Genomic DNA, 13,996 nt, shown 5'->3' on the forward strand with positions numbered 1-13,996 from the left:
TGTATCTGTTTTCTAAAGATTTTCATGCAAGTCGGCTTTATCTATGATCTCCGGTCTCATCTGTTACTTTTATATAACCTCTCATATTTTCCCTTTACTTGCTTTTGATCCATCTCACTAGTCTTCATTTCTTATACTGTTTTCCCTTGCTCCTCAGTTTTATTTACTAATGTCCTTATTTCCAGAGGCATCCATGGTAAAAATTAAAGTTGAAAACGCCCAAGAAGAAGGTGAAGAGGATATCAGCAGCACGCAGTTTGTGTGTGAAACTGTAATGCGTTCACTTACCCTGGATGCAGCTCCAGATCACAAACCCCCACAAAGAAAGAAAGACTTGCACTGTAAGTACTTGCAAAGTTTGTATTATTGGTTACCGTAATGTTAAACAAATAGCAGCATTATAGTCCAATCACAGCATATATAATTACCAAAAACCCCAAAAGCTTTTATTGGCTGCTTGGAAGCAACATCTCAACAGGAAAGGCTATTTTGCTGAGTACACAAAAGGCATGCTGGGTCCTGAATTCTTGCCTTCCAGATTTATTTACCGTAGGCCAATTTAGATCTTCTTTCCCCTGGCCATGCTCTTGTACAGATATGCTGTTTGTGTGGAGTGTAACAGTGAAATTGTATTCAGTAGTCGAGGAGTTTAACTCTAAAATTTCCAAGCTCCAGCCGGTCCCACCAATTTGCAGAATGATTGTCTTGCCTCTTCTCAAGAAATTCAAAATGTGGGACCAAGAGGGTCTGAGACCAACAGTTGGTTAGCAGGTGGCCAAAATCCGATAGTCTGGTTTCAGTTTGCAGGCCAAAGAAGACTTAACTTAAGCCTTTTCTATACAATTCCTAAACTAATCCTTAAAGTTAAAACTCCTTAGAATGTCAACTTCCACTGTGGCATCTATATACTCCACAATGTTTCTCATCTGTCAAAATTTTGTTTCAGCCATAATGTAGCATCAAATAGATACACTGTGAACTTTTAAAGAATTTATTTTTAGAAAAGTTGTAATTCTTGGCACTTTTTGTTTTTTTTAACAAATCATTTATTTTGAAGTAGCGGCATCTGGATATGGAAAAGCAGTTTAGATGAATATCAACAAGTGCAATACAAACTATAGCTTTCTAATAAAGAGTTCTAACCGCTGAGGCTTGACCTTCTGAATATTCCTCAGGGGTCATGCTGGATCCAAAAACTTGTGAGCAGTACCTCAGCTTACTGGTAGGTGCTGCCATGCCGCTGCAACAGCGTCGGAGGAGGAGGTGCCCATTGTGCTTTCCAGCTCCGCTTCTGCGCCTATACAACATTAACCAAGGCCGTGATTCATTACTGCTGAACCACAGCCTTCTGCCTTGAAGCCTCTTCATGTCCCACTCCCCCCACCTCCCCCCCCCTTCCAAAAGGAAGGACTCACACGCCACATTGCCTGTTTGGAATAGATTCTGATAATGGCTATCATGCAGGTGATGAAATTGGCCAACACTACCATGAGGAGAACTGACCTCCACAATGCCAGTCGCCTTGACACCTCTCTTGACTCTGGCCTCATCTCACCTTCAAGCCCAGCCACTGAGGACAGTGCTTCTTTTTTTAGTTCATACACTTTATATTTCAAACGAATAGTTGTAAAATACATAGTAAAAGATGTGTGCACACTACAGGAAGAGACATAGAACGATATACAATCTTGTATGGCAGCAGCCAAATCACATGCAGGTGCATAATCTTGATAAAGCAAAATAGTATGCTGATAAATCACATGGAGTACCATGAATAATTAGTGTGGAGTCAACCAGTAGTTCGAGGAGAGTGAGATGAAGGATATCCTGGTAGAGGTGCGAATAAGATACATGAGTGTGCAGTAGTTTGGTTTAGAAGAAAAGAGGAATTAGATACAGAAAAATGAGAGGGGATGAGTGAGGGTTTATGGAGGGACATAATGACTGGGCGAGAAGGTCTCCTATAACAAGAAGTGTAGGCATGGGTTAGGAGAGAGTGAAAGTGTGACTGCAAAATGAAATGTGAGGTTGTGACACACTTCCTGGATTTCATGGGCTATGGGGGGGGGTCCACTTTTTGGGTATAGGGGGCACGTGTGTTCCATACGTTATGCGAGCGATTACAGTTGTGTATTTTTTTTTACCTGATGTTGTCAGAGCTCCTGGCTGAGCATTAAATGTTCCACCATCTTTTGAAGGAAGTTTCTGTAGTGGATTCCCAGTCTGTTAGAAACGCTTTTGTGCCTAGTGCTAACATTAATCTCCTCAGTGAGGGTTTCCTCAGTATAGGTCCTCCTCAGTCATGGGTCTCCTCAGTCAAGGTCCTCCTCAGAGCAGCCAAGAAAAGCCTACAAAAAGACCACCTCAGGGTCTTACAAATGCCACCGCCCTTCAGCTCCTCACAAACTATTCTGAAAAGGTGAAAGAGGACATTCAAGCAGTTCCATAAGGGCTAGAAAATCATCACCTGTGCCTCCTATTCCCCCTTCTAAGTCATCTCACTCTTTTAAGAAGCCTTCCTCTGCTCCTCCAGTCGACGGACCACTTTTAAAATCCCCACCGTCGACGACGACGGGACCTGTCCCACCGTCGACGACTGTTTCTTTACCAGTCCCGACGATGGCATTTCCAACGATGTCGGCGAGTTATCCACCGTCGACAAGGACTACATCAATGACATTGTCATTGACAAAGACTTGTACTACTACATCCGCCACAACGGTAACCTTGGTATCTTCATTGCCGTCATCATCAAGGATGACCTTGTCGATGGTAGCCTCCACCACGAATCCGTCAACGGTTAAAATATTTTCAAAACTTCAACAGCAAAGCTAGCATCAACGAGTGCTCCTTTCACGCCATCGAATAAGGCGTCTACGACACCATCAACGACTTCTCAGGTAGCCACCCTGCGTCAGAGGCCTACCACTTTACCTTTGGCAAATGTGCTCACACCTGATATGACCCTCCCACAAGACACATCTGAAGGAGAACAAGAGGAAGGTGAGCTCCTTGACAACCAGTCGAAGTGGTATGAATATATAATTCCAGCCCCACCTTCTCCTTCACCTTCAAAAGTAGACTCATCTCCAGAGGACACCGGAGGATTCCATAATCTTATGGAAAGGGCTGCTAAATGATTTGCATTTCCCATGCTATCTAAGCAAACTGATTGCTTTCCCTATGACTTTAAGGGGCCATTCCATAAATGAGTACTCTCCATGCGACTAGTCAATTACATATGGAAAGAAGGTTTGAAAGCCATGCAAAACCCAGCGACAGTCACAGCAGTGGTTCCACGCCTAGACAAAAAATATAAAGCACCTGAAGATGCCTCAGCATGCTAGACTGGTCACCATCACCCAGATTCGATGGTAACGCAAGCAGCCCAGAGAAGCCCCAAATATCCCTCTACACCAATATCTGACCTGCGGACAAGGAAGGAAGACAATTGGACAATATTGGCAAAAGATTCTCTTCAGTGTCCAGTCTAACTGTAAGAGCAGCTAACTCTTTTGTGGTTGTAGCTAGATATGACAGGCAATGATGGGCTGACATCACCCCATATATTGATCAACCGCCGGAGGACACTAAAGCGGAAGCTAAAAGATATTACATGAATGGGACGCACATCGGCAGAAATAATTGACTGTGCAATGGACATAGCCACTATTGCATTTCGTCAGCTTGCCGGGGCTGCTGGCCTCAGAAGACAAGGTTGGCTGAAGGCCACATCATTTCATCCGGAAGTACAAAATAAAATACTAGACCTTCCATTTGATGGACAAACGCTTTTTGGGAAGCATATTGACGAGGCATTACAGTCAATAAAATCGGACACCGAGACGGCAAAATCTTTAGGAACACTGCAGTTTTGAAAGTCTTCCTTTAGTAGCAAGAGAGGACATAGAATGCCTTAATGTAGGGAAGGCTATCAGCAGTTTAGACATCCATCATTCACATCCACCTCCCAACAATTTCGCCAGCAATATTCCCAAAGGCAACAATAGGGCTACCTCCAGAGGACATCCAGCAAAGGACTTGGCTCGGAGATCATGATGTATCCAGGGCTCCGGCTACCCCCAAACATCTACCTCTAAATCTAAGGGGTGAAATTTAATTATACCTCCAGCAATGGCAAACCATATCATCGGACTAGTGGTTCCTACAACTGGTAAAGTGGGACACACTGGAGTTTGTCCAAAAACCTCCTCCCAATCCTCCTCGTAAGACTTCTCCAAAGTATCTGCACCAACTCAAGATGGAGATCAACAAAATGCTTCTCAAGGGTGCAATAGTAAAGGTGCCACTGTAGCAGCAATGTAAAGGATTTTACAGATAACTCCAGTATTGGAACTTTCATAGATTCACATGCTTGAATCATTCCCTGTCATCGAGATGGGAGCCTCCGGTACAATTACACAAGTAATGATGAAAAATATCAACACAAGGGCCTTCGGCCTCTTTAATTTAATAGTCTATCACAGTCATTTTAAGAAAAGGACCAGACTTGAGCATCCACCAATCAGACGACACCACCCTCTAGAATCCTCCCGAGAGAAGCTCCAGCACCTCAGATTTTCTACTGCACGTGGTGCTAGGGAGTCTCCTCAGACCTCTGCTCTTTCTTCACACCTTTGGATTGCCCTGAAGCCATTTTTCTCTACTAAACCTTATTTTGATTGATTGGGGTTAACACCTACAACATGTCTGACAAGGAGAAGAAGGGTTTATTCAGAAATTGTAAAACTTGTCGTAAGAAAAGACTACATTCTGAAGACCCTCATCAGGATTGCATATACTGCTTCTATCCAGACCACTCAGCCAAGGACTGTAAGGTTTGCGTACCTTTTCCTCTAAGACTCTTAAGGATAGAGAAAGCAGATTATTAATTTGGCTGCAGAAGTTTAAGTACAGAGATAATCCAGTCTCTGATTCGGATAGTGATGACTCTTCAACATCCAAAAAGTCACCAAAAAGGGCGAGATCAGACACAAGATCTCCTTCACAACAACCAAGAAAAGCCCACAAAAAGACTACCACAGGGTCTTACAAGGCCCGCAGCTCATCTACTTCACCTCATAAATCTTCCAGGAAAGGAGAGAGAGGTCATGCCAGCAGTTCTCCGAGGCATAAGAAATCGTCCTCTGTACCACCATCTTTGCCGTTCAAAAGGCCTTCATCTACTTCGGCAGCTAAGAATGTGCCGTTGACGACGAACTCAGTGTCGATGAGACCATCGGTGAGTGTTTCCTCACCGTTGACGACTTTCACTGTTCCACCGCCGACAACAGTTATGACGACGACATCATCGTCGACGAGTGCCCCACCGTCGACGAGAGCAGCGTCGACTAAGATCTACACTTCTTTATCATCGACGACGGTAACGAAGGTGTCAGCTTTATCATCATCAACGACCTCCTCGGGAAGGCTGTCGACGATCAAGATCTCCATGCATTTGTCGTCGACGACTCCTCCAACGACAAAGATTATATCCACGCTGTCGACCGTCATCGAGGGAAAAAAAATCTAGAAAACAAGAAAAACTTACTCCAAAGCACACCTCACCTAGTAAGGTGACACCTCCCATACCGGTTCACTTGTTAGAGGGGGATGAAGAGTCAGATGACAAGGGCCCATTTGGACCAGCACATAGTCCCTCTCAATTAAACGTCATATATCAGGACGAAGACGAGTTTGAGGAAACCTATGACCCTCAGTACTATGGAGGAGACCAACAATATCAGGAAGGAGCATACATTCCAACCTCTTTGCTCTCTGACCTCCGGGCGATGTTGGCTGATTATAGCAGGTGTTTTCTTCCTCAAGGGGAGCAACCTCTGCCGTCGCCAGTCTCAGGGGTGACTACTCCACGTCAGAGACCGACCTCATTACCATTGACAAATGTTACTACGCCAGATATGACCTTACCCCAGGACACTGATATGTTAGAAGGAGATCAAGAAGGACACTCATTCCAAGTGGGATGAATACATTATTCCTGCTCCTCCTTCTCCGTCACAGTCAAAAGTAGAATCCCCGTCAGATGACATCGGTGGATTTCATAATCTCCTGGAGAGAGCAGCTAAACGGTTCACCTTGCCAATGCCATCCAAGCAAACAGATTGCTTCTTACGATTTTAAAGATCTGTGCGCTTTTTTCCAATGGTCAGCTACTTATGGGAAGAAGGGCTGAAAGTGATGCATAACCCTGCTACTGTCACAGCAGTACTACCACGGCTAGATAAAAAGTACAAAGCACCAGACGATGCACCAGCATGTCTAATTGGTCACCCGCATCCAGACTCGGTGGTGGCCCAGGCGGCACAGAGAAAGTCTAAGAATCCGTCTGCTCCTATTTCTGGACCTCCAGACAGAGAAGGTAGACTGCTGGATAATATTGGAAAAAGGTTCTCCTCGATGGCTAGCTTAGTTATAATAGCTGCTAACTCGCTAGCGGTGTTAGCTAGGTATGACAGACAACTATGGGCAGACATCGCCCCGCATATTGACCAGTTGCCAGAGGATGGAAGATCAGCGGCAAGGAAGACATTACAGGAAGGTCAGCGCACCTCAGCCTCATAGACTGTGCGATGGACATTGCCACAACTGCATTTCGCCAGCTCGCAGGTGCGGCTGTACTCAGGAGGCAAGGCTAGCTAAAAGCTACATCATTCAGGCCTGAGGTACAGAATAAGATTTTAGACCTACCTTTTGATGGCCAAGCATTATTTGGTACACATTTTGATGAGGCCTTACAATCTATCAAATCCGACACGGATACTGCAAGATCGCTAGGGACTCTCCAGTTTCGGAAGCCATCCTTGCGGGCTAGAGGACGTGGACTGCCCTCATATAGAGGAGGCTATCAGCAATATAGATATTCAACCTATCCTTCTTCCCAGCACTTTCGTCAATACTACCCACAAAGGCAACCACCACAAGCAGCTTATGGTAGATCTGGCACTAGGGGACGCTCAACTCGCCCTGCTAAAGACTCGGCTCGTAGAGCCTGATACATTCAAGGCGCCGGCTACATCCAACCCTCCTCCACTGGTTCTAGGCGGAAAGATATCCCTGTGTTCGATGGCATCTGTCGCTGTAGATACGCATGTTTTGCAATAGCTCGCCATCTGGTGTTGGGCCGGAGTGTTACAAGTTGTTTTTCTTCGAAGAAGTCTTTCGAGTCACGGGACCGAGTGACTCCTCCTTTTGTCTCCATTGCGCATGGGCGTCGACTCCATCTTCGATTGTTTTTTTTCCGCCATCGGGTTCGGACGTGTTCCTGTCGCTCCGAGTTTCGGAACGGAAAGATAGCTAATTTCGGAAGATTTTCGTCGGTATTGTTGCGTTCGGGATCGGCGTAGTTAGATTCAACACCGCGTCGAAGGATCGAAGAGCTCCGGTGCCCTTCGGGGGTAGTTTTTTCGATCCCCCGTCGGGGCCTGGTCGGCCCGACCGCGTGCTGAAGAACGCCGATGGAACGGACCCCGTTCCGTTTCTGCCCCAAATGCCACAATAAATACCCCTATACAGACCAACACTTGGTCTGTAACCTGTGCCTGTCACCTGAGCACAGTGAAGACACCTGCGAGGCCTGTCGTGCGTTCCGGTCCCGAAAAACACTCCGAGACCGTCGAGCCAGAAGACTTCAGATGGCGTCCGCGCCGACAGCCCACCGAGAGTTCGAGGAACAAGAAGAGGAAGGTACCTTCTCGATCCAAGACTCAGACTCCAAAGGATTCGACGATACACAAACCGTGAGTAAGACGTCGAAAACCACACAGAGGAAGATTTACAAGGCCCAGGGGACGCCACTGCCACCAGGCCATGGCTCCACCCATAAATTCGGTGACCGACCGTCGGCACCGAAAAAGGCCCAAACAGTGCCGAGATCGTCCGACTCCGGTCGAGACACCGGCACGCAGCCTTCTCGGGACCGAGAAAGTGCTGGAGACAAGCCTCGACACCGAGATGCCGGTGTAGACACGGCTCGACGCCGAGACAGCGGCCCCGAAGAAGATCGGCGCCGACAGGTTTCGGCCCCGAAAATGAAAAAAGTCACCTCAGAGCCGAAAAAGGACGCAGACAGGGTTTCGGTCCCGAAACAAACTGCAACCGACCCAGCTTCAGGCTCTTATACAGAAGAGCACTCGCTAACCTCCCAAATGCAAAAGCATAGGTTTGAGGAAGAGCTACAATCAACTGATGGGGACCATACGCAAAAGCGTATTTTCATACAGCAGGGGACAGGAAAAATAAGCACCCTTCCCCCTATTAGAAGAAAGAGAAGGTTGGAGTTCCAAACTGAACAGACACCACAACCAAAAGTGGTGAAAAGAGTTACCCCACCACCCTCTCCTCCGCCCGTGATTAACGTCTCACCAGCACAAACTCCATCACACTCCCCAGCTCACACCACCATAAGCCAGGGTGACCAAGATCAAGACGCATGGGACCTATACGACGCCCCAGTGTCAGATAACAGTCCGGAGGCATACCCTACGAAGCCATCTCCACCAGAGGACAGCCCCGCGTATTCTCAAGTGGTGGCTAGAGCAGCACAATTTCACAACGTAAGCCTCCACTCAGAACAGGTCGAGGATGATTTTTTATTCAACACACTCTCCTCCACCCACAGCTCATACCAAAGCCTGCCTATGCTCCCTGGTATGCTCCGGCACGCAAAAGAAATCTTTAAGGAGCCGGTCAAAAGTAGGGCAATCACACCAAGGGTGGAAAAAAAGTATAAGGCGCCTCCTACAGACCCGGTTTTCATCACTACACAGCTGCCACCAGACTCTGTCGTTGTAGGAGCAGCTAGGAAAAGGGCCAACTCCCACACATCTGGAGATGCACCACCCCCAGATAAAGAAAGCCGCAAGTTCGATGCAGCTGGTAAGAGAGTTGCAGCACAAGCTGCAAACCAGTGGCGCATCGCGAACTCCCAGGCACTACTTGCGCGCTATGACAGAGCCCACTGGGACGAGATGCAACATCTCATTGAATATCTGCCCAAGGACTTACAAAATAGGGCAAAACAAGTGGTTGAGGAGGGACAGACCATTTCCAACAACCAGATCCGCTCCTCCATGGACGCTGCAGATACAGCTGCACGGACAATTAATACATCTGTAACTATCAGAAGGCATGCATGGCTCCGAACGTCTGGATTTAAACCAGAGATTCAACAAGCAGTTCTCAATATGCCTTTTAACGAAAAAGAACTGTTCGGTCCAGAAGTGGACACAGCGATTGAGAAACTCAAAAAAGATACGGATACTGCCAAAGCCATGGGCGCACTCTACTCCCCGCAGAGCAGAGGGAATTACAGCACATTCCGTAAAACACCCTTTAGAGGGGGGTTTCGGGGTCAGAGCACACAAGCCAGCACCTCACAAGCAACACCGTCCAGTTACCAGGGACAGTATAGAGGAGGTTTTTGGGGACAATATAGAGGAGGGCAATTCCCTAGGAATAGAGGAAGATTTCAGAGCCCCAAAACCCCTACTACTAAACAGTGACTCACATGTCACTCTCCCCCTCCACACAACACCAGTGGGGGGAAGAATAAGTCATTATTACAAAGCATGGGAGGAAATCACTACAGACACTTGGGTTCTAGCAATTATCCAACATGGTTATTGCATAGAATTTCTACAATTCCCTCCAAACATACCACCAAAAGCACAAAATTTGACAACACATCATTCCAATCTCCTGGAGATAGAAGTGCAGGCACTATTGCAAAAGAATGCAATCGAATTAGTGCCAAACACACAAATAAACACAGGAGTTTACTCACTGTACTTTCTGATACCAAAGAAGGACAAAACGCTGAGACCAATCCTAGACCTCAGAGTAGTGAACACTTTCATCAAATCAGACCACTTTCACATGGTCACACTACAAGAAGTATTGCCATTGCTAAAACTACACGACTACATGGCAACTTTAGACCTCAAGGATGCTTATTTCCATATACCAATACACCCATCGCACAGGAAATACCTAAGGTTTGTATTCAAGGGAATACATTACCAATTCAAGGTACTGCCTTTCGGATTAACAACCGCACCAAGAGTCTTTACCAAATGTCTAGCGGTAGTCGCTGCACACATAAGAAGGCAGCAAATACATGTGTTCCCATATCTAGACGACTGGCTAATCAAGGCCCATTCGTTAATAGAGTGCTCAAATCACACAAATCATATCATACAAACCCTCTTCAAACTAGGGTTCACCGTCAACTTCACAAAATCCAAAATTCTGCCGCGCAAGGTACAACAATACCTGGGAGCCATAATAGACACATCAAAAGGAGTAGCCACTCCAAGTCCACAAAGAATTCAAAATTTCAACACCATCATACAACGCATGTATCCAACACAAAGGATACAAGCAAAGATGGTACTACAACTCCTAGGCATGATGTCTTCATGCATAGCCATTGTCCCAAACGCAAGACTGCACATGAGGCCCTTACAACAGTGCCTAGCATCACAATGGTCACAAGCACAGGGTCACCTTCTAGATCTGGTGTTAATAGACCGCCACACTTACCTCTCGCTTCTGTGGTGGAACAACATAAATTTAAACAAAGGGCGGCCTTTCCAAGACCCAGTGCCACAATACGTAATAACAACAGATGCTTCCATGACAGGGTGGGGAGCACACCTCGATCAACACAGCATACAAGGACAATGGAACGTACATCAAACAAAACTGCATATAAATCACCTAGAACTTCTAGCAGTTTTTCAAGCACTAAAAGCTTTCCAACCAATAATAGTTCACAAATACATTCTCGTCAAAACAGACAACATGACAACAATGTATTATCTAAACAAGCAAGGGGGGACGCACTCCACGCAGTTAAGCCTGCTAGCACAAAAGATTTGGCGTTGGGCAATTCACAACCAAATTCGCCTAATAGCACAATTTATACCAGGGATCCAAAATCAACTCGCAGACAATCTCTCTCGAGATCACCAACAGGTCCACGAATGGGAAATTCACCCCCAAATTCTGAACACTTATTTCAAACTCTGGGGGACACCTCAGATAGACTTGTTTGCGACAAAGGAGAACGCAAAATGCCAAAACTTCGCATCCAGATACCCACACAAACAGTCCCAAGGCAATGCCCTATGGATGAACTGGTCAGGGATATTTGCTTACGCTTTTCCTCCTCTCCCTCTCCTTCCTTACCTGGTAAACAAACTCAGTCAAAACAAACTCAAACTCATATTAATAGCACCAACTTGGGCAAGGCAACCCTGGTACACAACGCTGCTAGACCTATCAGTAGTACCCTGCATCAAATTGCCCAACAGGCCAGATCTGTTGACACAACACAACCAAAAGATCAGACACCCAGATCCAGCATCGCTGAATCTAGCAATCTGGCTCCTGAAATCCTAGAATTCGGGCACTTACAACTTACCCAAGAATGTATGGAAGTCATAAAACAAGCCAGAAGGCCATCCACCAGGCACTGCTATGCAAGTAAATGGAAGAGGTTTGTTTGCTACTGCCATATTAATCAAATACAACCATTACACACAACTCCAGAACATGTAGTGGGTTACTTGCTTCACTTACAAAAATCTAACCTGGATTTCTCTTCCATTAAAATACACCTTGCAGCAATATCTGCATACCTGCAGACTACCTATTCAACTTCCCTATATAAGATACCAGTCATTAAAGCATTCATGGAGGGCCTTAGGAGAATTATACCACCAAGAACACCACCTGTTCCTTCATGGAACCTAAATGTTGTCCTAACTAGACTTATGGGTCCACCTTTTGAACCCATGCACTCCTGCGAAATACAGTTCCTAACCTGGAAGGTGGCATTTCTCATCGCCATTACTTCCCTAAGAAGAGTAAGCGAGATTCAGGCGTTTACAATACAGGAACCTTTTATACAACTACACAAGAATAAGGTCGTCCTAAGGACCAATCCTAAATTTTTGCCAAACGTTATTTCACCGTTCCATCTAAATCAAACAGTGGAACTTCCAGTGTTCTTTCCACAGCCAGATACCGTAGCTGAAAGGGCACTACATACATTAGATGTCAAAAGAGCATTGATGTATTACATTGACAGAACAAAGAACATCAGAAAGACTAAACAACTATTTATTGCATTTCAAAAACCTCATGCAGGAAACCCAATATCAAAACAAGGTATAGCCAGATGGATAGTTAAATGCATCCAAATCTGCTACCTTAAAGCTAAACGACAGCTGCCCATTACACCAAGGGCACACTCAACCAGAAAGAAAGGTGCTACCATGGCCTTTCTAGGAAACATCCCAATGCAAGAAATATGTAAGGCAGCCACATGGTCTACGCCTCACACATTCACCAAGCACTACTTTGTAGACGTGTTATCCACACAACAAGCCACAGTAGGTCAAGCCGTATTAAGAACATTATTTCAGACTACTTCCACTCCTACAGGCTGATCCACCGCTTTTGGGGAGATAACTGCTTACTAGTCTATGCAAAACATGCGTATCTACAGCGACAGATGCCATCGAACTGAAAATGTCACTTACCCAGTGTACATCTGTTCGTGGCATCAGTCGCAGTAGATTCGCATGTGCCCACCCGCCTCCCCGGGAGCCTGTAGCAGTTTGGAAGTTACCTTCAACTATTTGTATATGTATCATCTCAACCTTAAATAGGTGCATACTTAGTCACTCCATTGCATGGGCACTATTACTACAATTCAACTCCTACCTCACCCTCTGCGGGGAAAAACAATCGAAGATGGAGTCGACGCCCATGCGCAATGGAGACAAAAGGAGGAGTCACTCGGTCCCGTGACTCGAAAGACTTCTTGTAAGAAAAACAACTTGTAACACTCCGGCCCAACACCAGATGGCGAGCTATTGCAAAACATGCGAATCTACTGCGACTGATGCCACGAACAGATGTACACTGGGTAAGTGACATTTTCATTCTCAAGCAATGGCAAGTCATCACATCGGACAAGTGGGTCCTCCAATTAGTGAAACAGAGCCACACTCTGGAATTTATCCAAATACCTCCCTCCAATCCTCCTTGCAACATTCCATCAAGGTATCCAGTACAACTCAAGAGGGAGATCAGCAAGATGCTCCTCAAAGGAGCTATAGAGAAAGTACCTCTGTCACAACGAGGAAGGAAGTTTTATTCCAGGTTCCTCCTTATTCGCAAGGAGTGGAAAAACTGGAGGCCGATCCTCAACCTAAGGGAATTAAACATGTACTTAAAAAAGCAGTTGTTCCGCATGGTAAGCCTACAGGATGTCCTTCTGCGACTGAACCAGGGAGATTTTATGTCTACACTAGACCTAAAAGATGCATATTTCCACATTCCCATCCACCCTGCCCACAGACAGTACCTGAGATTCATGGTAGTCGGAGGCCATTTTCAATTTTGTGTCCTTCCTTTTGGCCTAAAGTCAGCTCCTAGGATATTTACCAAATGTCTAGCGCCAATCGCAGCTTTCTTCAGGATGCGAAAACACCAGATATTTCCTTACCCGACGATTGGCTGATAAAAGCAAACACCTACGCAGGAGCGCGCAGATCAACAAAAAAGGTGTGTTTCCTTACTCTACAGTCTAGGCCTCACCATCAACTGGGAGAAGTCCAAACCTCTACCATCACGCAGTATGGCCTTTTTAGGGGCAAACCTGGACATTAAAACCACTATGGCGTGCCCCACAGTAGAGAGACAACTGAAGTTACTGACTCTAGCGAAGTCAATACAGGGAAAAAACTCCGTTTCAGTTCGCCTTTTCAAATCCCTGTTGGGCATGATGTCATCATGCATATCTCTGGTTCCCCTCTGCAGACTGAAAATGCGACCGCTACAGGAGCAACTCAATCTTCAATGGCTCCAGGTTTCCGGAAGTTTTGAAGATCGGCTAACCATAACCCCAGCAATGGTCAAAGCTCTGACATGGTGGTCTCAAGAGCATCATTTGTCTGTGGCC

The 13,996-nt window shown here is 45.9% G+C and overlaps 1 protein-coding gene across 2 annotated transcripts in view; it reads left to right on the forward strand.

The window, feature by feature from the left end:
- The window catches only part of NBR1 (NBR1 autophagy cargo receptor), a 751,844-nt gene that overhangs the window by 358,635 nt on the left and 379,213 nt on the right, over window positions 1-13,996 (forward strand). For both annotated transcript variants that reach the window (XM_069237768.1, XM_069237769.1), the window contains exon 16: window positions 186-341. In XM_069237768.1, the coding sequence (XP_069093869.1) occupies window positions 186-341 (156 nt within the window). The remainder of the gene's footprint in view (window positions 1-185; window positions 342-13,996) is intronic.

This window comes from Pleurodeles waltl, chromosome 6 (genome assembly GCF_031143425.1).
Source record: "Pleurodeles waltl isolate 20211129_DDA chromosome 6, aPleWal1.hap1.20221129, whole genome shotgun sequence".
NCBI lineage: Eukaryota > Metazoa > Chordata > Amphibia > Caudata > Salamandridae > Pleurodeles > Pleurodeles waltl.